Source organism: Cynocephalus volans, chromosome X (genome assembly GCF_027409185.1).
Source record: "Cynocephalus volans isolate mCynVol1 chromosome X, mCynVol1.pri, whole genome shotgun sequence".
Lineage (NCBI taxonomy): Eukaryota > Metazoa > Chordata > Mammalia > Dermoptera > Cynocephalidae > Cynocephalus > Cynocephalus volans.
The window spans coordinates 131,183,422-131,207,660 of record NC_084478.1 but is presented as its reverse complement, the minus strand read 5'-3'; the positions used below and the strand labels follow the sequence as shown (position 1 = coordinate 131,207,660).

Here is a 24,239-nt window from a genome sequence, read left to right as displayed (position 1 = left end):
TTGAGCTTCAAGTTCCTGATAAGTGCTCTGTTTTTGTTTTTTTTTTAAATTTAATTTTATTTTGTCGATATACAATGTGGTTGATTATTGTGGCCCATTACACCCTCTCCCCCCTCCCTCCCAACAACCTCCTTCCTGTTTGCTTGTCAAATCAACTTCAAGGAATTGTAATTGTTGTGTCTTCTTCCCTCCCACCCCCCGTTTATTTGTGTATTTATTTATTTATGTTTAGCTCCCACCAATAAGTGAGAACATGTGATATTTCTCTTTCTGTGCCTGACCCGTTTCACTTAATATAATTCTCTCTAGGTCCATCCATGTCGTTGCAAATGGCAGTATTTCATTCGTTTTTATAGCTGAGTAGTATTCCATTGTGTAGATGTACCACATTTTCCGTATCCACTCATCTGTGCTCTGTTTTAACAACCTCTAACCTGCCATCCCATGACTGCCCCCATAGCAAGCTTAGTTTTGGGGTTTCCTCACCCTGTGCTGGAGGACCTGCAATGTGTCTTCTGGTCTTTCCCTGGTGGCTGGTTCCTGTGACCCTGACTCTTGAAACAGCTCTCCTCTCATTGCCATTCCTGAATGCCCTCAACCCTGTTGGAAATAGTGGCCTAATAGTTCCCTCTAGGACTCCAAAGTCAACATGTCCAAAATGGAATTCTTATTCCTCATCCACTCCCTACTCTCCACCCAAGCCTGTGTTCGCTCTATCACCTTGAACATCTCCTTCCCATTCATCAAGTCCTGGTGAGTACACCTCTAAGCTATTTCAGATCTGTGCCCTCCTCTCCAGTTTGCCAGGCACAGAGCCAATCCTGACCACCTCTTGCCTCATCTCCTAACTCATCTGCTTATCTCCATCATCTTCCTTTCAAAACCCACCCTGCCACCATGATCTGTGCCTTTAATCAAACTCATCCCAAGGACAAGAATGCCCTTTTTTGTTAACGTATTCAGATTCTACTCACGCTTCAAAGTGCAGATTAACTAGCACCTCCTTCAAGAAATTTTTCTGGGTATCTTCCCGTCCCCAACACCGCCATCATTTTTTTCTACTGACTGTCCGCAGCACTTTACTTGAACTTCAACATTCTGTCTTATATATTATTCATTATTTATACACATGAATATCTCCCTCTAGCCCTTAGCCCAAGATGGCAACTATGTGGCACCTCCTCCCACCAGTACCCAATGACAGACATTACTAATACAGCTTAGCTGTCTTCCCACTGAGCCCAAATCCAATCTCAAAATGCTTCTTGAAACAGTACTCCAGGCAGAACTGGTCCACAAGATGAAATAAATTTGCCATCCCTGACCTGGACTATAAGCAACAATAGGACAGAAAGCACGCCCTACTCTTCTGTGAACACATCACAGCATCTTGCACATAATCTATATTCATTTAAAAGCTTCTTGGATGAATGAATAAAAAAGTAAAGTGGAATAAAGCAGACCCTGACAGCAGAAATGCAGCTCCCAGATGCCGTGGTTCAATTTAATCAGCTTTTTTCACTCCAACGTATCCATATATCTTGCTGGTGATAGTCACTGGTTTGTATCAATATTTCCCAATGGTATTCAAGGCAGCAGCTTACTGAAAACTGCATGATCAAGTGTAAACTCAGCAGATTTAAGAAGCATACACAGAATAATTCTTCTCAACCTAACATTCAGACTTGTTAACCTGTTTTTCCATCCTGTTGTCAAATTATCAGTGCATTTATTTTTTTTTATTTTAACATTTACTTGTACATATTTGTGGGGTACAGTGTGTTGTTTCAGTACATGCATATACTGCACTATGATTCACTTAGGGTAGATAGCATAGTTTTGCACCCGTTACCTAAGTGCATTTAAGATATAACCACCACAATTACTTGAAGTTGATACGACAAGCAAACAGAAAGGACATTGGTGGGGGGGAGGGAGAAGGGAGGGAGGTTTTGGTGATGGGGAGCATTAATCAGCCACAATGTATATCGACAAAATAAAATTTAAAAAAATAAATAAAAAATAAAAATAAATTAAAAAAATAAATTAAAAAAATATATATCAAAAAGGGGTTGCACCATTTTGGTCTTAATCCATGCTGAAGTGCTCTCTTTTAATATCACATTTCCAATGTGCTTATATTGGTCCTTATCCTGTGAGAAAAAATGACACAAACAGATATGCTCTACACTGCCATTTGCAGGAAACATTCCCTAGACACATTAGAAGTTGGCCTTTGTGTGTGTATGTGCATGCTCATGTCGGGTTTGTTGTTTTGTAAGGAGGGCTATGTCTTGGTTGAACAAGAACTTTTAAATTTCCAGGCCAAGCTGGGTTTCACTTCTTTTACCCTTTCACAGATGTGCTTATAAAGAATTTCTGGAATCCAATGGGATGCTAAACAAATGTTTAGTAACAGCAATTTGGAAGGGGGAAAAAGAGCTACTTGTGTTGACAGGGCCATATTCATTACCAGATGCCAGTATAGTATGGATATAAAAGCCAAACAATCATTTGTTCCCAAATCCTCACCCCTGTACATCACAAAGCATCAGTATTAAAAAATCCACTAGAGCCTTGTTGGATCCTGATTTGAGCAAATTGTAGAAAAAAATTTTGAGACAACTGGGGAAATTTGAACACTGATTGGATATTTGGTAATATTAAGCAATTATTGTTAACTTTTAGAAGTGTGGTAATGGTATTGCAGTTATGTTTTTTAAAATAAAAGGGGTAGTTAGTCTGTAAAGATGTATACTGAATTATTTACAGATGAAATGATGTGTCTGGGATTTGCTTCAAAATAACTCATTGTGTAGGGAACAGAGAATGCATGGAGGTGTAGGTGAAAGAGATTGACAGTGTGGATAATTGTTGAAGGTGGATGAAGTGTACATGATCATTCATCGTAATGGTCTCTCAACTTTTGTATGTGTTTGGACTTTTCCATAGTAAAAGATTTTTTAAAACCCACCATGAAAGTGGTAGCATGGTTTTAGGGAGGCTCCTTGTAATAGAAATCTTATCCAAGAATGGTAATCCATGAACTTCCTAGCCCTCCTTGACCACATTAGCAAGGCTGAACTGATCAAATGTCTTATTTGGAGGCAGAGACCAGAAGGAACAGAAAATGAGGCAGGGAAAGTCTGAAAAGAGAAATTAGGAAAGACCCAGAACATGGATTCTTGCCAGTGAATAAGCTACTGCCAGACACTGAAAGCGAGGGTCTGGGGGTGGTGGCGGCTGGAGAGATGCTAAAAGAAAGTAGTAGACTCTGAAGGGGGAAGGTTGTGTGTCTTGTGGATGCATGTTGGTGGCGGCTAGTGGGGTGCAACTTGAATGTCAAGGTTGTAAAAAAAATCACCTTTTGATTAGAGCTATCTTTGTCTCCTCTCTAGTGCCTTTGGAAACATCATGTAGATAAGAAATTTGAATTCATTCTTAGCTCAATTTTCAAGTCAAACAATAACTCATAGAATCATTTTCTTGTCCCCCCCCCCCCACATTTTCAAATCTACAAGTCTTGGATCAGCTGCTGTTTTTCTATACTTGCTTTCATTATTTTCCTAAAAACCATTAAAAGTTACCGTTTTATTGATTGTGATGTTAGACCTGAAGGGACCCCTGCACTTGCTCACTTTTCACAGGTGAGAAAACTGAAGCTCTGAGAAAAGAAAGGAATTTGCCCAGCATCATATATTGCCTAGCACAGTGCTGGCACCTGGTAAACATTCAATAAATATCTGTGAATCCAGAAGAGGTAAATACCTACCAAGTAATTACAGTCAGCATCTGATCTGATTGGTTGGTTCCTATGTCATAGAGTTTTAATATCATCTCTGCCTGAATAAATGAATGAATGAATGGAGAAAGTAGCAAAGCTAGATTGTTTTTGGCTTACAGACCTTCTTTTTCTGTAATTCTACTTTTAGTCTCCATGGAGCCATTAAGTGCAGACAGGGCAACCCTTGGCTAAAAAGTTCACAGGTAATCCAGTCCTCCTCTGGGGCTTGGGGTTTAATTATCTGTTAGTCTCTTCAGTGCCCCCAGTGTACAGCAACCCTCACACATTAAAAGTTTACACTGCATTTTCATCCTGAGAAAATGGTTATTTGGGGCTCCAAACTACTTCTTTTACTGTCAAGGAGCAGCTATCCAATTCTCATCTATCCCAAGGATGAAGGGAGAGTGGAAAGAAAGAAAAGAAAAAAGAAAAAGCTACTTTTAAGTATTTTTAGAAGCATAAATAAAAGAGTTAATGTTGCTAATTGAATTTACACCATAGATTTTTTTCTCTAAAAACAGCATAATTGAAAAATATCATGTCATTACAAATTCAGTACAATGAAGGTAAATATTATGATATTGTAAAATCAAGATATATTGCTACCACCAGGATTATCATTTTCACATGAGAAGATAGAAAGAACTGGTCCCACAATAACAGTATGTGCAATCACAGCTACCACTTATTTAAGTTCACTGGGCTAAGCACTTTATATGTTTTATTTCATCAACACCTCACAATAACCCTATGAGATAGGTCCTTTTATCAACATTTTACAGATGAGGACTGAGGCTCAGATAGATCAAGTTAAGGAAATCTCTCAAAAAGTAAAAGACAAATAAATGGAATATGTGAGAAAAAGACATGAAAATTATAGACTCAGTTCAGGTTGTCCAATATCCAACCAATAGGAATTCCAGAAATAGAGAAAATAGAAGGAAAAATATTATGTGAGAAATAATATAAGGTAATGTCTCAAAGAGGAAAGTTGTGGGCATCTTTTCTGGAAGCAGAAATCGGGGGCGGGAGGCAATGGACAGCTGGGGTTTTTTTGTTTGTTTTGTTTTTGTTTTTTCTATAAGCCCTATAATATTCTTTGACTTTTAAAATTATGTACATGTATTATTTTGATCAAATAAAAATCAAAAAGTTAAATTCAATTATCAAATTTGCAAGTACTGAATTCAAATGGACTCTATTTTAGGTTATATCATATGTAGTCATTATATATGCAATCTTTATCATACACAGTCCATTTTTGTGTTTCTAGGCAAAATGAGCTAAGGTCTGCAAAGCATGTTAAGAACCACAGGGCTCATCCAATGTATCAATTACTTTGCTCTTCCCATTGCATTAAAGGGCTTGTTCCTCTGGGTATTTTGGCAGTTACTGCTAATAGTTACTGCTACTTCCTGTAGCAAAAGTAGGAGGTAACTGTAAACATATTTTCCTGATTTTTTTTTTTTTTTAAAGATGACTGGTAAGGGGATCTTAACCCTTGGCTTGGTGTTGTCAGCACCACGCTCCCAAGTGAGCTAACCGGCCATCCCTATATAGGATCCGAACTCGTGGCCTTGGTGTTATCAGCACCACACTCTCCCAAGTGAGCCACAGGCCGGCCCCCATATTTTCCTGATTTGTCAGACAAAAACCATCTTAGCATTTATTGAATGTCAGAATTAATAGAGCTAATCTAGTCCAACCTCCTCATTTTACAGATGAGAACACAGACACCCAGGGAGAGGAAAGGACTTGCCCATCGTCATAGACCTAGTGGACATAGCAAAGATTCTCATTTGGGAGTGAGTTCTACAACTTATAGCAATGGTTATGAGTCATGGACGGGATGATAAATCACGAAGTCTAACATCTCCATTTAACAGATGAGGAAACAGACCCAGACAGGGAGACAGACCTGCCCAAGGCCATTTAGAACTCTTAAATTCTAATCCAGGTTTTTTCCCCTATACAAAAAGTAGTCTTCCCTTGACTAACTACCTGATACTAAGCAAAATCTTATTCACTTGTAAATTCCTATAACCTAGCACACTGCCTGGCACACAAATGAATGCACAAATCAATTTTAAGACACTGTAAAAAACTCGCTTTGCAATTAAATGATTTAAATTTTCAAACAGTCCTCCAGTTGATAAGCAATTTGACAATAATGTGAAATAGGAAGTCTCTTCTTTAGGTAGCCTCCTTAGGACAAATAAATGCATCGCTGGCTGTATTATACAGGTTCTAAAGTCAGGCCGACTTGTTTTCCAATTCTGTCTCAGTTACTTACTAGCAGTGTGATCTTGCACATATAACTCATTTTATGTCTCAGTTTCTTCATCAGTAAAACGAAGATAATAATGTAACCTATCTCATGGGACCAGCATAGGGATTAAGTGAAATAACACATGTAACTGGCACACAGTTGCCACTCAATGACTATTCAGTTTTTCTTTTTATATAATGGTCTACATGATAAATACTGAAAACTAGCAGTGAAATATTTTCCTGTTGCTAATGGTAAACTAAAAATGTGAACATTAGGAAACACGGTTAAAGACCAAAGAACCTCCAGGAAGAATCATCTTGGGGATTGATGTCAAAAATATCTAGTACATCCAAATGTCAGTAAAACTCCTCCCTTCCTTAAAGTAAAAGCATACCAAGATTTAGTCACAGTATTTATAAAAAACCTTCTCGCTTGACCTAATCAATAGGGTTTAAAAGAAAACAGAGTCCCTGAAATAAATGTTCTTATTCCCTTGCTTTCTTGTAAAACTACTAATATCTTAGTAACGTAATGTGCTAGTCATGTGAGCATCAAAAGCACTTTTAAAAGAGCAGTTCATGGATACGCCAAAATGGTAAATTACTCTGGAAAGCAAATGTGCTGACATCATTCTGGCTCCTCTTCCCCTGAGACAAGGTGAACATATTTGTGGTTACAGGAATTTGTTTTCCATAGATCTCATACAGATTTATGACCTTAAGGGTCCTCAATTAAATGTTTTCTGTTATAGTCAGTGTTGATGTGTTAAGAATCAGAATGTTTTTTTATTTCAAAACAACAAGAAAAGATTATTCTTACCTGGAGATGGATTTCCAGAATCTTCCTGGATAATTCTAGTTATAGAAATAACCTGACCAAGATCAGCGCCCTCACCCTAGGTTTTGGATCCCGTAAAGGTTCAGGGTAATAAGCAAATGTAGTCTCGCTAAAGACACTTCTAGAAACTAACACAGTGAGAAAAAAAACTCTATGACATTCTAACCATTTTGCTGTAGTTATAGAAAATAGGAAACTATATCACCGTCTCTTAAGAGGCCAACTATTGAAAACTAATCTCGAATCTAACTTGCTAGCCTGATTAACTTGTAGTTAGAGATCTCCCATCACGTATACCATGACAGTCATGTATTCCATTTATCCAAGGGACTTCAAAAAGTTCCTGGAAAAATAGAATTACAAGATAATACCAATCTTTCCATGAACTTTCCATGAAGTACCCTCATACATCATGTATACCATGACAGCAAGCATATTGCACCCCATTTTAAGCTTGATATTAGAAAGGACCAGCTCTCCATTTCCATTAGTTATTATAACTATAATTTATTAACTACTTAATTCCCTTCAGGTACTGCTTGCAAAGTCTGTACTAATATTAAACTAAGTACATTCATGCCCTTATCAGGAAACAAAGGCACACCAGAACAGGAGAGAAGCTTATGATAAATGATTATAAGATAATATAGCTGCTTTGGAATTCTTTCACAATATTTATTCCTTCAACTCCATTTTTCTCCACCACCCCCATACAACACTTTTCCCAAAATAAAACAAAGGAAAACATTTGGGTGGCATACAAAAAGACAATTAATATTTATTTTACTCAAGCTTTCATATAAGAAGTTAAACAAAAACAATTCTTAATGGAAGACGTTACCAAAATGTTAACGTTGTTTCATGTATCCCTTCAGTACCCAGATGAGGAAAAAACTTATCTGAATGAAAGAATAAGAATGACCGTGCTTACAGTGGGTTTACTTGGGTGTGTGGGAAAAAAATCCGTATAGGTTAGACATAAAACAGTAAAGGAACCTAGTAGTTTCCTACAGGTAATGGGAATCCTACTGATATACTGAAGAATCCAAGAGCTCCCAAGCCCTGGAGATCACTTTTTAGAAATTGTTAAATAATCATAGGTACTCCCATAATTTACTGCCCCCTTTTCCCTCAGCTACTGTACTGCTAGAAGAGGATGGAAACAAAATACAATTTTCCCATTCCCACGCTGCATGACTGTCAATGTCAGCAGTTCCTTGGAAATTTCAAAGCATCCTCTTCATCAACACCTAAATAAGATAACAGTAAAAATGGCTTTGGGTGAGGCAATTAAGTGTTTTGCTTCCCAGAATGATAAAAGACCTGGCGAGGAAGTACTCTCATTCCTCCACAGGAAAACCATATCCTTTCTAGAGAATAGGAGAACAAAGTAAAACATCCACTATGCCTGTTTCCCAGCCTCAATCTGATCTCAGAAAAATAAAAGCCAGGGAGGAAACACCTTTACATGTACCACTGCCATGAACACCAGCTTCCCCAGAGAAGCCAGGGCACAGTGCTCCTCCACTGCCAGGGAAACAGGTTGCCACTTTTACTCAAACCCGTGGAGAGTAGGGGTCTGTTATCTCTCATCCCCTAGGAGCAAGAGTTGCAAGTAGCATGAGCTTATTAATATAAATTGGTAAATGTTTGGAGAACTTGTGATATGAAGTTCTCAGGTTCCTACCTGTAATCTGAGTCTGTGTGTATGAGCAGAGATAGGGAAGGGTTCCTCTCATTTCCCATACTTTAAGTTTGGAGGAGGTAGGAGCAGTAGAGGCAGTAGAGGGAATATATATGGATATGCTATGGAGATGGGTGAGGATGGAACCCTAACATATGCACAAATAATAATAATAAAAATATAAACATTAGAGCCTTGGATGGCTGTTTATCAATATAAGACACAAAACCTACTTAATTAAGCATTTGTGGCAGGGAAAAGAGGAATCCTAGGGCCTTTGTAAAGAAAGAGAAAAAGATACAACTACTCTTTTTCTCAAGCAAGTAACAAAGTTCTAGGTGAAGATAATAACTCATCTCTGTTTAGAAAAGGTATAGAGAAACATCAAATGCTAAAAACACTCAAACAATTGTAGACTCAAAGGAAAGTTACAAAATATGCTAGAATTAGTCATTGTTTCTCAGTCTACTCACACTTTACCTGAGATGCAAATTACCTGCTGCTCCTCTAGGTGTTCTGAGCAGATTTATATCCTAATTTCCAATGAAAGGCAAAAGGCTACAAGGTAGGGAATGAGGGAGAATGCAAAAGGGGAAATCGTGAGGAAGCTGGAAAGTTGGAAGGTCTGAAAAATGACCAGTGGAGATAAATCAAATGTTAAGAACTGAGGAGTCCCAACTAGATTGTAAACCCTTTGAGGGGGATCTGTGCCTCACACTTGAGGGTCTAGTGGAAGCCAGACACATAGAGTAAATACTTGATTTGAGTAGCAGAGGCGAAGAAAAAACAACACGTTACTAGAGGCTTCATGGTTCAAACTCTAATACCCAATGAGTTAGTCATTCTGCCTCTACTGAGCTTCAAAGTCTGCAATGGCTTTGAAAGGTCTTGGTAAAGAAGCTCCCTCTGCTTTTTCTGTAGTTGTCATCATCATGGCCAACACTGATTTCCGGGGCTTTCAAAGCAGAGAAAAATGCTGTAGAAGGGGATGATGATTACAGACTGCTAAGAGTTTTAATAGCCACAAACTTTGCTCAGTGGGATACCAAACAACACATACCAGATTTTACCCATTTTGTTAGATGTTCTCTCTGACTCAAATTTGGCATTAGGATTTGCACCCAAAATGAGTTCCCCCACAAATAAAACTTGTTGGTGCTGTTTGACCCAAAGAATACAAAGCAAACAGATCCCTCTGAAAGTCGTCACAACTCTTGATAAGGTTAACTTTACTGCCATCATCACTTTTTGCTTTGTCCCCTAGTTTGAAGCCTTCGCAAAGGATGTCTGCTTTTATAATTCAATGAGAATGACTCCACTCTCTTCTCCAAATAGCCCATTATTTTTAGTTTTTTGGTGCATGACTCAACATAAAGACCCGGGGCTCTTATGAGCGGCCTGCTTTGAAATGGTCTAAGAGTTTCGGTTTCCATTTAACAAGTTGCCAGATAACAAATGAAGAATGGGATGAATCTTCACAAGATCACACTGAAGGTGAAAATAAATTATCCCCATCACTGAGAGGCTTTCTTCAGATTTTCTATCAGCACTACAGAGTCAGTTTCTTCTTTGGTTTGCTTCTCATAGATGTCATATTTCTTCCAGTGCTGGAAGGGAGGAAAAAACAGATACATGATGATTTTTCCAAACAACGATCTTTCCCTGAGTACTCACAGCCAACACTTATTTTTAGGTTTGCGTGCATAGAACCATGAGTGTATGTTTCTCTGGTTTTTGTTTTAGTTTTTTTGACCTAAGGATCTTCATCTACTTGAACAATTAATGAAACAAAACAATCAGGAATTAACATTCAAAGGGGGAAAAGCATGGGATATCTTACATGATGTTTAATGGCTATCTCAAATGACAAACAACTTAGGACATTTCTAAAATTGGAAATAAAGTCTTTTGAAGAAGAATAAAAGGGTAGCATACTTTTCTTACTTCAACTGTTTCACTCAGACCTTTATTATCTTTATTTTCTTATCACTCAAATCTGACCATTGCTTCAGAGATACGATAGACTCAAAAAGTCAACTAACATTTAAGTGCATGGCATTACATAGGATGTCCAAAAATCTTAGTGCAGTTAAAACTTTTGAAAGATCCTGTATTAACAGCTTCATCTAATATCATTTGCTAGAACAGGGAATTATGCATAAGGCAAACTCATCTTGAACCCAGTTCAAGCATGTCTGTTATGGTGAAAGCCAATATCCTGGTCCTTGCCTTCTTTACCTGTAAATCAGGAGAAAGGGTGAAACCTGAGCTCATCTATAAAATTAAGTTGTTAGACTAAACCAGGGGTCAACAAACTACAAGGGTATTTCAAAAAGTTTGTGGAAAAATAGAATTAAAAGATAATACAAATTCTTCCATGAACTTTTTGAAGTACTCCTGTATGGTCCACAGGCCAAATCTGGTTGGCTGCCTGTTTTTGTAAATAAAGTTTTATTGGAACACACCCATTTGTTTCTGTATTATCTATGACTGTTTTCATGTTATCATGGCAGAGCTGTGACAGAGACTGAATGGCTTACAAAGCCAAAAATATTTACTATCTGGTCCTTTACAGAAAAAATTTGCCAACTCCCACACTAGATTCTGTCTCAGCTCCTTTTCTGCTCTATGATGTTCTATGGTCCTATAAGCTTAGGAAAAGAAATGGGGAAAAGAAAAACAGAAACAAGAGCAACAAAGACTATTCAGCTGCCTCAGGTTGTGCAACTGGAGGTAGACTGAGAAAATTAGGAGCATCCAGTCTTAGAGGGTGTATGGACGGATGAGCTGAGAAACACCACTTAAAATATCCAAATTATTCTAATTAAATTATTTAACTCTGACACACCTAGTAGAATGGTTAAAATTTAAAATCTGGCAATTCCAAGTGCTAGTGAGTATGCAGAGTAAATGGATCCCTTGCATATTGTCATGGAAATGTAAAATAGTACAGTCACTATGGAAAACATTTGACAGTTTCTTATAAAACAAAACATACACTTACCAGATGACCAGAAACACCACTCCCAGATATTTACCCAAGAGAAAGAAAAACATGTCCACATAAAGAATTATACGTGAATGTTTATAGCAGCTTTACTAATAATAGCCAAAATGTAAAGTATGCATAAAACAAATGTACTTCACAGGGCCTGGTTTTCCAAAGCCTTGCAGTTTCAAATATTGACCTTGCGAAGGACAGGAAATTCTCCCCAGGCTAAATAGTCTCTGTTGTAAGATAAAAAATTGTAACACAGCAAAGTTGCTGGCTCAAAGACAGACAGGTTACTGATTGATATGTAAAGATACTGGGAAATTGCTGTAAGAAGAGAATGTTTGCTAAAATCAAGCTTTTGTTAGTGGATCAACTTAATTGCATTATAGAATGTTGAATATGAACCTTATTGAATGTTACCAGCTTCTATTGTTAAACTTGTTAAACTGTACTTAGCAAAAACCCCACCTATGTTCTCTTCCTGGAACTTCCTGGTCTGGAGAATAAACGCAGGGAGAGAACCCCAATTCGTGGTTAATTTCCCAAATGGAAGGAATGACTTTATCTTGAGGGTTCCAGGAGATTAACCCTTTTTCGGGGCTTCTCACTGCTCAGAAGAGATGGGCTTTGAGTAATCTTTGGCAGCTCTGTCACCTTTGGAAAAGGGGTGACAAATCCGTGGGAGGCAAAGCAACACCAAAAATCAGATACAGTCCTGATGTCCTTGAGCAAGTAAAGGGTTGAACTGTGGTACAGCCATACCACGGAACATTGCTTAGCAATAAAAAGAAATGAACTATTGATGCACACAACAACATGGATGGCTCTTAAATGCATTATGCTAAGTGAAATAAGCCAGATTCAAAAAGCTTTGTACTGTACGATTTCACTTACATGACATTCTGGAAAAGGCAAAACTTTAGGGACAGAAAACAGATTAGTGGTTGAAACAGTCTAGGGTCTGGGGAGAGGACTGACTACAAAGGGGCACAAAGGAACTTTTGTGGGATGATGGAAATATTCTGTATCTTGATTGGAGTGGTGGCTACAAAACTGAATATATTTGCTAAACCACTACAACTGAACACTTAAAAGAGTAAGTTTTATTGTATGTAAATTGCATCTCGGCAAACTTGATTTTTAAAAATGTGAAATGCACAGACTTCTAATAAAAACAATCTGAAAAGTTATATAACCTTGAAATAATGGCTTATTCAATGAATGGCACTAAGACAACTGGCTAAGCATCTGAGAAACAAAGTTAAACCCTACCTCGCAGCCTACAGAAATAAATCCCTGATGAATTAAAGACTTAACTGTAAAAAACAAAATCAAGTAAGTACTAGAAAAATATAAAGGGGAACAACTATATAAATCTGAGGTAGGAAGGGCTGTCAACACATACAAAATAAAGGAAGATTTTACTGCATAAAAACGGAAAAAAAATCTTTTGTACATCATTAATCACCATAAATACAATACAAAGGCAAACATGGATGACAAGCCAAAAGATTAATATCTGATATATAAAGAGCTTTACAAACCATCAAGGAAAAAAAAGATACCACAGGGAAAAATGGACAAGGAACAAGAATTTCACAAAAGAATTAATTCAAGCCAATGAACTTATGAAAAAAATATAAAACCTGATATGTAAAATTAAGACAAGATGTCTTTTTCTCAACTATCAACTTGGCAAGAATTTTAAAATGAGATAATACCATATTGGCAAAAGTGTGGCCAAACAACCATTCAGACATAGTACTGGTAGGTATATAAATTAGTACAACCCGTAGTTGTAATCTATTCTTCTTGTGAAAAATTTAAGAATGTGTATTCTAATGCCCCTGTTTCCTTAACCTAAAGGAATCATATTCTATATATTAACTTGGGTGTTTCATTTAACAACATATATAGTTTTATACATCAGTAAAATCTACCTCATTTTCTTTAACCTCTGTATAATATTTCATTGCATAAATGTGTCATAACTTACTTAACTGGTATTTTAATGAATATTTAACTTGTCCAACCTTTCTGGATGATAATTTGTCAATATCAGTTAAAGAGTTTATCAAAATGTGTCTACTCTCCCCCTTGATCCATGAATCCTGCTTGTAATGATTTATCTCAAGAAAGTAATAAAATACATATGCTAACAATTAGCAATGAAACTATTAATGAAATTAATGAAATTTAGAATTCATCTAAATGCTCAATAATAGGGACTTGGTTAAGTACATTATAATATATTCACACAACAGAATACTATTTAGCCATTAAAGAGTATATTATAGGACCAGAGTTAGCACACTTTTCGGTAAATGGCCAGATAACAAGTATTTTCAGCTTTGAGGGCCAAATAGCCTCTGTACCAATAACTCAACTCTTGTAGCATGAAAACAGCCATAGAAAATATATAAATGAATGGGCATGGCTGTGCTCCAATGAAACTTTATTTATGGACACTGAAATTTGAATTTCATATAATTTTTTTGGCCATGAAAGAGTATTCTTTAGATTTTTTTCAAGTATTTACAAGAATAAAAACCATTCTTAGGTCAAAGGCTGTACAAAAACAAGCAGCAGGCAGGATTTGGCCCACGGTCTGTAGTTTACAGAGAAATTCTGCGAGGGAGGTGGTGGTGGCGGCAGCATAGTTTTTGAATCCCCAAATGCCATCATAAACAAACAAACAAACAAACAAACAAACACACACAAATAGGAAAGACAAGTTGGGCAAGTAGAAAAGCAAAACTAAAGTCCAGCGGCACAATCTACAGCAAAACTAGATGAAAATGATTCCTCCTATGAACCCCAAAATAAGAGTGGGTAGGGACAAACTAGAAAGAACTACAAGACCAAAACGGTATCAGCTGTGGAAGAGTACACAGAGGCAATCAACATGGCATTCGATAGTTCTGAGAACTCTAAGAAAACTCACTCAAACTTCAGCAAGCTAATTTATGAACAGCAACTAAGAATGGGAGGGGTCTGCACCTTCAAACAGTGGTTGAGTGCAAGGAGTCCATGCTCTAGACTGGGAGCAGCCTAGGCCCCCACGAACTCTCAAAACTAACCATCCAAAGGAAAACATGGTGTATATACATACACAATGGTATACTACTCCACCATAAAAAAGAATGAAATTCTGCCATTTGTAGCAACATGGATGAACTTAAAATTATGTTAAGTAAAATAAGCCAGGCCGAGAAAGAGAAATACCACATGCTCTGAGTCATAAGCGGGAGTTAAAAAACACCAAACAAATTTATTAAAAAAAAAAAAAAAAGAAAGCTACAACAATCACAATAATACCCTGAACTTTCAAAAGGAGAGAACAGAACTGAGGTTACCAGAGGTGGGAAGGGAGGGTGTGGATGGTTAGCAATAAATTGGTAAAGGGCCATAAAAAATGATTACATTGTATAATGTCGAATATACTAATTATCCTGATTTGAGCATCACATATTGCACACAGGTATTGATATTCAACATTGTACTCCACAGACATGTACAATCAATTATGTTTCAATAAAAAAAAATAATAATAATAACTAACCATCCAAAGCTCCCTTTCAGGGCAAAGCCACATTCTAGAGAAATTGGTAAGAACAGAGTCCAAATTGGCCAGGACAGGGACCAGAGAAACCAAAAAAAAAAAAAAAAAAAAAAGCCCAGATAAAAGTAGAGGAGGTGGACAGGCAGGGCCAGGAGATTTCAGAAAATAATTCACCATAATTTTGAACAATTCTCAGAAACAACAGAATATGGAACTCTATAGCCATAAAATTAGAAAAAAAAACCTAGTCTAAATCAAGTCTTCTAAAAGTTCAGGAAACTAATTTCATGCAAAAATGAGCAACAGAATAATATTCTTACAGAATTAAAACACGTCAGAAACATATGTCCACAAAAAATAGATAAAAACTTTAATCTAATATTTCAAAACTAGCTGAAAATACATTAATAAAAAATTACATGATATGAAAAAATATAAATGATATGGAAGAATATACATAAAGTAAAAATAAGAACAACTCAGAAATGAGAAGACAAAACTCAGGAAAGAACTGATAATAAAAGAAGGGCTGGCCGGGTAGCTCAGTTGGTTAGAGCATTGTGCTAATAACACCAAGGTCCAGAGTTCGATCCCTGTACTGGCCAGCCACCAAAACAAATAAAAAGTAAGAGAAAATAATCATTTCAGAAAAGAAGACTAAGTAGAAGGAGCACAGAGGCAAATAAACCCAACAGATAATCAGATAACACCTTAAGAGAAACAGAAAATGAAAAGTAGGGTTCTTTTAATTAAAAAAAAAAAAAAATGAAGATGGATTAAAATTATCCACGAAGATGTGACAGGCAAAGAGAACAAGGGAATAGAATAACTAAAATCTATAAGTGAAGACATTTTTACTGAAATTAAAAAAATAGATCTGAAATTACATTCTGAAATGGTACACCACATACCTCAGAAAATCAGCCCACCATGACCAACACCACAAAGACATATTCTGGTAAAATTGGACTTTGAGGGAAAAAAATCTTTTGACAACTGGGCAAAAATACCAAGTACTTTAATACAAAAAAATTACATTGTCAGTTGACTTTGACAACAATATTTTATGGCATAAGAAAATGGATGATACATTTAAAATTCCCAAGACAGGACAACTCAGCCATGGATTTTATATCGTGCCCAAATGACTTTCAATTATAAATGCAGCAAACTCTATCAAGCTGTAAATTATTCAGGAAATGCTGGTCCCATGAATCCTTTCTAAGAAAAATTTTAGAACTTCAAACAACCAAAATGACTGAAGAGACATTGACATGTGACTGATAGTGAGTATCAAATATGTATTCACACACAGAAGTAAAATGAAATGAGGGCTCTATATGAGGGTACCGACAATGGAGACATTGGACAACTTTAAAAATGGGGAGCAAATGGGAACAGCATAAGGAAAAATTGCTCTTTTCAATAATCATTAAACATTATTTTACAATTTATCAAAAGTTCAGAAATTCCTTTAGTTCCATCTGTTTCTTTCCATCTGTTCAATTCAAATAAAGTTCAATATGATAATTCTATTCAAATGTATTATACAACATGATTGGGTAAGAGTATGCACTGGAGAATCAGGATGCCTAGGGTCAGATCCCAGCTCTTCCACTTGTTAGTTAAGTTCGGATTTTTAACTCTGTTATGTACTAGCAATGTAATGTTGAGCAAATTACACGTAAATCCCCTGGTGTCTCATTTTCTTAATTCGTATAATGGAGATAATATATATCTGCCTCAGGGTAGGGACAGATTAATGAGAGAAGTGCTTAAAAACGTGTGTGGCACATAGTAAAGGTTCGGTAAGTATAAACTATCATAATTGTTGTTGCTATTATTCCATTTATCAATAACAGTATTTCTGTTTCTCTATGTTGTTCACGTAACATTAAAGATAGTTATGTCTGGCTGATAGGATTAAGAATGATTTCATTTTTCTCTTTTGATTATCTGTAGTTCTAATTTTTCTACAATAAATATATAGTTTTTAGAAGAAAAAATAATTTAATTAAGAAAATGCACCCTGAAAATTATACTTTCATTGGTTTCTGGTCATTTGACTTAATGCTTAACTGTGTTGGACAAGAAAAAAGAAATTTGTTTCAATGAAGTGAACACTGCAGCTGAAATGCCTTCTAAGAATACATTCATCTTTTCAACTGCCTTTTTTCATTCCTAAAACTTGGATTACTCTCATCTTTACCCTTTATCAGCACTGTGGCCATTTCCTGAGAACTGCTTTTATGAATATGTCCATGTAAGGTAAAAAGAATAAATATAAAGGGCTCTAAACTATTATTTAATTTTGTGAATTTTATGCCAGCCTAAAATCACTTGTATAAAAAATAAAGACACAAAGTTATAGTCCATGATTCAATCCTGACATTGCCAAATTTTTAAACAAGGTAATCAACAACAGAATAATGGCCAAAGATGAAAAACACCACACATGAAAAATATCAGAGTTTAGGAGGCTAACACAACTGGCTTTTAGTTGTTGGTCATCTTAGCCTTGAAAAATAGCACGTTATACAGGCTTCTCTATTTAAAAAAAAAAAAAATTTGGTAGTATAATGAAACACCAAGTCTCAATTTAAGATTACTTTCAAGATTTGGTTAAGCTGTTTCCCACTATTATAGGAGTGGGTTTCATGTGCATAAGCCCCACACAAAGACACTGGCCTTCTATATACAAATCAACCCATTTTATGTCTCAGTCCTCTTCAGATCAACATTCAAAATAGGAAGTTGTAAAATATGAATTGTAGATCCCCATGCCTTAAAATCATTGCAGCTTAAACAAGAACAAGTTGAATGTGGTGTGGAGGGCACTAGTTTGGTACCATTTGAGGTGGCTATTAAACCAACTCCTCACTTTAAAAATTGATAAATAGCCAGCCAGTTAGTGCTTAGTTGATTAGAGTCCAGCCCTATAACACCAAGGTCACAGATTTGAATCCCCAGACTGGCCAGCCACCAAAAAATAAAAGAAAAGAAAAGAAAAAGAAAAAATTATAAATAAAGGAAAAGAATTGAAATGCATTCTGCCTTTTCAGCAGGAACCGAATTTCAGAATAACCAAATTGCCCAGATGGTGACTGAAAGCAGTGCTTTACAGAAAAGTTCCAGCTTACAAATGTAGAGGAAATGATGAGAAAAATAGTCACTTTACAACCCCTGAAGAAATTATCGATTCAAGCAAGGATATCAACTGACGTAAAAAGCATTAGCTGAAGAGTTGACAGGGTGCTAGCATAACACCACACAAATTATCTTCAGGTGACAAAGGGGGAAATAAATGCAGATGGCAGGAGGGGACATGCTATTATCACCCTAAATGTGTAGTCAATCTTAGCCTCACTACTGGTGGGACAACTGGATCATATCTGTCTCCTGACAATTGGGACAGGTGAAAAATTTCAATATGGAATGAGTATTAGATGATATTAAGGAATTATTAGATGATATTAAGGAATTAATAATTTTAAAAGTACAATAATGCTATTTTGGCTATGTGGGAAAGCATTCTTAGGTTTTGAAGATACATACTGAAGTTAAAAAAAAATTGGCAGTATTTGAAAGTCAACTTCAAATTAAAAAGCTGCTTTCTGATCAGGAATGTAAAACTGGCACAATGCTGAAAATATAACTGGTTTCCAAGAAACGGGGAATAGATAATTTTTTGTGGATTAAAAAAACGCAGATACAGAGGAGAAACAATTCCCTCTGCAACACCCCTCCCCCCCAATATGGCCAGTAGCCCAATTAGTCACAAGGAAAAGGCAAAGAGCAAAGCAACAGAAAGAACTGCTGTTGGCCAAAACGTTACTACAGTGATGAACAAAACATTATCAAAATACTAGAAACCTTAAGGAAAACTATACAGAAGATTTAATTATTCATGACCACATGTAAGTACGTTTTCTTAAGAACCACTATTAATGGTACTAAAAATGGACATGGATTACTGCTTTGGATTAGGAGTTATTAACTTTGGGCTATATAGGTTCTAGTTCAGGTTCTGGTTATTATCTCTGTGTGATAGTCCTCGAGAAACTTCTCCGTGGCTCCTTATGTCCCATCTCTAAAGTGAGAGAGTTGGACAAGAATATAGAGTTTTGAAAATTTATAATGGAAGAGAAATAATTAAACATGCAAACATCCACCTCATTAGATGACCTCTAAGGCCATGTTCTATAATCTGATGATTCTAGAAAAGGTTAGTCTTTATGCTGCATATGCAGTTCGATTTGTGAGGATTGCTGCCATGTAAAGAAAGCAGATTATTCACTTGGTTAAAAGCAGACATGAAAATTTGTTCTCTTATCCTTTCCCATGTCTGTTTTTTTTATTTTACTTATAGTTTTAAAGGATGATTTTGTTTAATGGTCTGCAGCCACCACCAACAAAAATACCGTGGTGCTTTCAGTGGTCCTTCTTGTCAGTATATCGGCCTCACCAAATTACAGAATTATCTGACTCATCAAGATGAAAACATATTACCCTCTAGACAGCAAATTGAAAAAAAAGCAATTTTCCCATCTCTGAGAAAGATAATTGATCTGATTTTGCTGTCAATGTTACCATCATTCACTCTAGCATCCTGACTTGAAAACTTGAAATTATTTTTACTCTTCCCACCTCTCATCACCCACACAGTGTCACCGAGTCATAACGAATATCCTTTAATAATGTCTCCTACATCAGTCTCCTCTGCTACCACCTAAGTTCAGGTCTCTATTATCACTTAGACCTGGATGACTACAATATTCTCTTTTTCCCTTAATGACTGGTATAGGGTTTCTTTTACTATAAAAGTAATACCTGCTCATTATAGGCAATTTGGAAATTGCAGGAAGGCAGATGGAGAATAATATCAGTGACCCACAATCCCTCTGCCCATGGATGATCACTCATCCTGACTCATTCCCTTCCACTCATTGTTCTATGTATATATTAATGCATTTTTATAAAAATAAGGATTGTAACATATTACACATTTATGATGTTTCATACTCATGAGTATTTTATTATGACATTAAATACTTTGAAAACCTAACTTTTTTTTTTTAACTAATTTTCAATTGTTCATGTTTCATTGGTTTCTAATTTTTCTTGTTAGAAGTAAATGCTGCATTTACCACTCTTGTGCCACTGTTGGATTATTTCCTTAAAATCGATTCCTGAAAGTATAATTATAGGATCAAAGATTCTTGTAACATTTTACCAAGTTGCCCTCCATAATGGATACATATTATTTTACAGGCCCACCAGCAGTACATGAAAGTTTCAGTTCCCTGCCCACTTGTTAGAGACTGAATATTATTACTTTTTAGAAATTAGGATGTAAACTTTATATTTCATCAATGCTTTGGTTAGCATGTCTTGTATATATTATTAGTGAGTCCAAACATGTTTACACAGATATTGGGCATTTGTGCCATGACACTAACTAGTCTCCATTCTGCTAAGAGGGGTAGCAAACTCAAATGCCTTTCAGGGGTCTACCATTTAGGTCTATATGTGAAACCACAGTGGGAATTGGGAATGGCACGGCCTGAGACAAATTGGAGAGTGTGTGCCCTGCCTAAGATTCCAAATGGAAAGATTTTAAATATACCAAATGGCCAAACAAAACATCTAATGGGGAAATTCACGTCCAGGTTCCCTGTTTGCTACCATGCTAGTGCCTTCCCTCTCCAATTCATTTCCCCCAGATTGTTGTCAGAATGATATTCCTAATACCTTCTTATTCAAAGCTATTCATAATGTGACTCCAAATCTTCTTCTCAGAACCCTCCTATCTCTACCCTCTACTTCTGTCATACAGACCTCTTAGAAGATGGTGAGGTTCTTGAGGACAAGCAACCTACCACAAAAGAGGCAGTGTAGCATAGCGCAAAGAGAGAGAGCACTCGGGCATCAGCCAGTCCTGGGTCAAATCTTACCTTAACACCAACTTACTGTGTGACAACAGCTAAGTTACTTCACCTCACTGAGGCTCCATTCCCTCATCTGTAAAATGGTACTAACAGCACCTACTCCACAGGGTGGTTATGAGGATTCAGTAAGATAAGCAAAGCACTTAATTTACTGCTTGGCACATAGCAGACACTCAAAAACTGATTAGAGTTGTTAGAGTACTTGCACAGTTCCTAGCCCAGCATCTATCACAGTAGCTGGTGGAATGAAGAAAGAGACAGGGGTAATTCTAAGTAAAATATCTATAATAGTGCTTTACAAAGTGTGGTCCACAGACTATCTTACTGGGATCAGAATCATCTATAGGCTCTTATTAAATATGCAGATTCCTGAAACTGACCCCAGACCTGCCGAATCAGAATTTCTGCATATGGGGCCCACGAATCTATATTTCTTACAAGCATTCCAGTTGACTGTGATCTAACTAAAGTTGAAGAACTGCTGGTTGCCATACTCATCCCAGTTATGGTGTAAAGTCTCCTCATCAGGCACTTGGCTTCCAGACCTACCTGACTAATGATGCTCTATTCCCCAGGGTCTGGAAGAGTTACCCACTATCTGTGAAGTGAACTTGGTGAAAAAGTGATCCAGATGAATCCTCCTCTGATAACATATCAGCCTCCCTGCCTTCCCTAACCAAACATTATCACTGCCACTGTGAATCACCCATTATTACAAGAATTATTTGGGGGTTAAAGATAAATGGAAATTATCATCAATAGTAATACTAATCACTAACACTTATTAATGACTTAAAATATGACAGGCATGCTAAGCAGTTTCTATTAAATTATGTATCAAATTAATTTAATCCACATAACAACGCCATGAGGTAGGTGCTATCATTACTTCCACCTCACAAATGGGAAACCAAGTCACAGAGAGGCTAAGGAAGTTACCCAAGGTCAAAAAGATGGTAAATGACACAACAGAGATTTGAATCCAGACAATCTGACTCCAGAACTCAGGCTATTATCAAACTATGCTGAACTACTTCCCTAAATTAACTGCTATATGCCTGTTATTACTAATTTAAGATATATACAATGATATTGATATTTATTTCATTTAGTGTCTTTATTATTTCATTAAAGCAAATGTACTTATCACAAAAACCTCAAACTCTTTTGTTCCCATAATGTCTTAGGTTTTCCAGCCACAAATTCTAGTATGAGAATCTGCTGGAAACCAACTATATAACAGGTGGGGTAGGTCTGCTCTACTTCCATGTCTTTGGAGTCCAGCTTTCCAAGTAATGGTATAAATGAAATACATTTCAGTTGCTTACTCTATCTTTATATTTCCCCATAGCAAATTTTAAAAATTATCCAAGAGTCAGAAGGCTTGACTATTAGGCTAGCTCTGTAATGGAGGCTCCTCCTACTGCATGTTTAGATACAATATGTCCCCTACTCCAGAGAGAGAATGGAGCCCAGTGATATGAGATGGGCAAAGTATTCTGGGGACTTCTTAGATGGTATGTTCGGCCTGAGATACAACATTTTAAATAAGCTCTTCTTTAATCTTTTCGATAAATTATAGTTTAAAATAACCAATTTCAACATAAAGTACTGATATATGCTATAACATGAATGAACAGTGAAAACATTATGCTAAGTGAAAGAAGCCAGACACAAAAGGACAAATATTGTATAATTCCACATATATGAGGTGCCTAGAATAGGCAAGTTCATAGAGATAGAAAGTAGGATAGAAGTTATCAGGGGTGGGAGAACGGGAAGGGAGAGGATAGGGAGTTACTGTTTGATAGGCACAGTTTCTGTTTGGGATGATGAAAAAGTTCTAGAAATAGATAGTGGTGATGGTTTCACAACATTGTAAATGTACTTAATGCTACTGAACTGGTTAAAATGGTGTGTTTCATGTTATGTATATTTTATCACAATTTTTAAAAAATCCCATAGCCTCAAAAAAAAAAAAAAAAATTCAAACCCTGTGGAGTCAATGCTTACCAGGGTATCATCATTCTGGTCTCCAAACATTTCTTTAAAAATCTTGCCTGGATCAGGAATTGGAGGGAATATAATGATCTTGAGCCTTTAAGAAAACAGACACATTTTGGATCAAACCTTCCAGTCCATAGGAGTATCCCACATAAATACAGCCATATTCAAAGAAGGCATGGATAAAAGACGTGCTATACAATTCAACTTTAGTGACGAAGCAGTTGTGAAGAAATTTCACTGTCCAAGAACGTCGAGTTTGGATGCAGCAAACAGGCCATCAGGATAAGCAAATTACTTATATCCTATTATTTAAATAATAACAGTGCTGTACTTTTAACAGATAAGATGGGAACTTGCTGTTTATAATTTTGGAAAAAAAAATATCTTCTGAGAACAGGAAATATTCCTCTTTAATTTTCCTTTCTTCTTTTTATTTCTCTGTTCTCCATTTTTGAATCTTATAGTATTGGGAGGCCTGCCTCATCTCCCAGGGTATGCACATTGGTGTATCCCAGGGTTGGTCATCTGTCCTCTGCTCTTCGGATCTCACTCACTTTACGAGTGTCCTCTTTCAGTCTTAGGGCTTTAAATCCATTTACATGCCAAGGACTACCCAAAATTATATCTCCATCCCAGACCTCTCCCTTAAACTCCAGATTCATGAGTACAATTGCCTAATTAACATCTCTACTTGAACATCTAATAGGCGTCTCAAACTTGACATGTTCAAAGCAGAAGTCTTTACCTTTCCCTTAAAGCCAGCTCTCCCCACAATCTTTTCTCTCTTGATAAATAGCACCAGCATTTACTCAGCTGTTCAAGCCAAAAATCTAAGAGGTATCCTTGAATCCTTAATTTCCCTCAAACCCCCACAGACAAGACGCTATCAGCAAGTATTATCAATTCTACTTTCAAAATCTATCCCACATGTGACCACTTCTTACTACCTCTAATGCTAATCCCCTAGTATTGGGATGTGAGGGCGATCTGGCTGCGACATCTGTCACCCCATTGATCGCCAGGGTTGATTCGGCTGATCTGGCTGGCTAGGCGGGTGTCCCCTTCCTCCCTCACCGCTCCATGTGCGTCCCTCCCGAAGCTGCGCGCTCGGTCGAAGAGGACGACCTTCCCCGCTAGAGGAGAGGACCGT

The 24,239-nt window shown here is 36.7% G+C and overlaps 1 protein-coding gene across 2 annotated transcripts in view; it reads right to left on the bottom strand.

Annotated features, from left to right (window-relative positions):
* Positions 1-7,646: 7,646 nt before the first annotated feature.
* IL13RA1 (interleukin 13 receptor subunit alpha 1) overlaps positions 7,647-24,239 on the bottom strand; it is a 58,930-nt gene continuing 42,337 nt past the window's right edge. For both annotated transcript variants that reach the window (XM_063084255.1, XM_063084254.1), the window contains 2 exons: positions 23,096-23,180; positions 7,647-10,184 (listed from right to left, as the gene is read on the bottom strand). In XM_063084255.1, the coding sequence (XP_062940325.1) occupies positions 10,127-10,184; positions 23,096-23,180 (143 nt within the window). In that variant the 3' untranslated portion in view covers positions 7,647-10,126. The remainder of the gene's footprint in view (positions 10,185-23,095; positions 23,181-24,239) is intronic.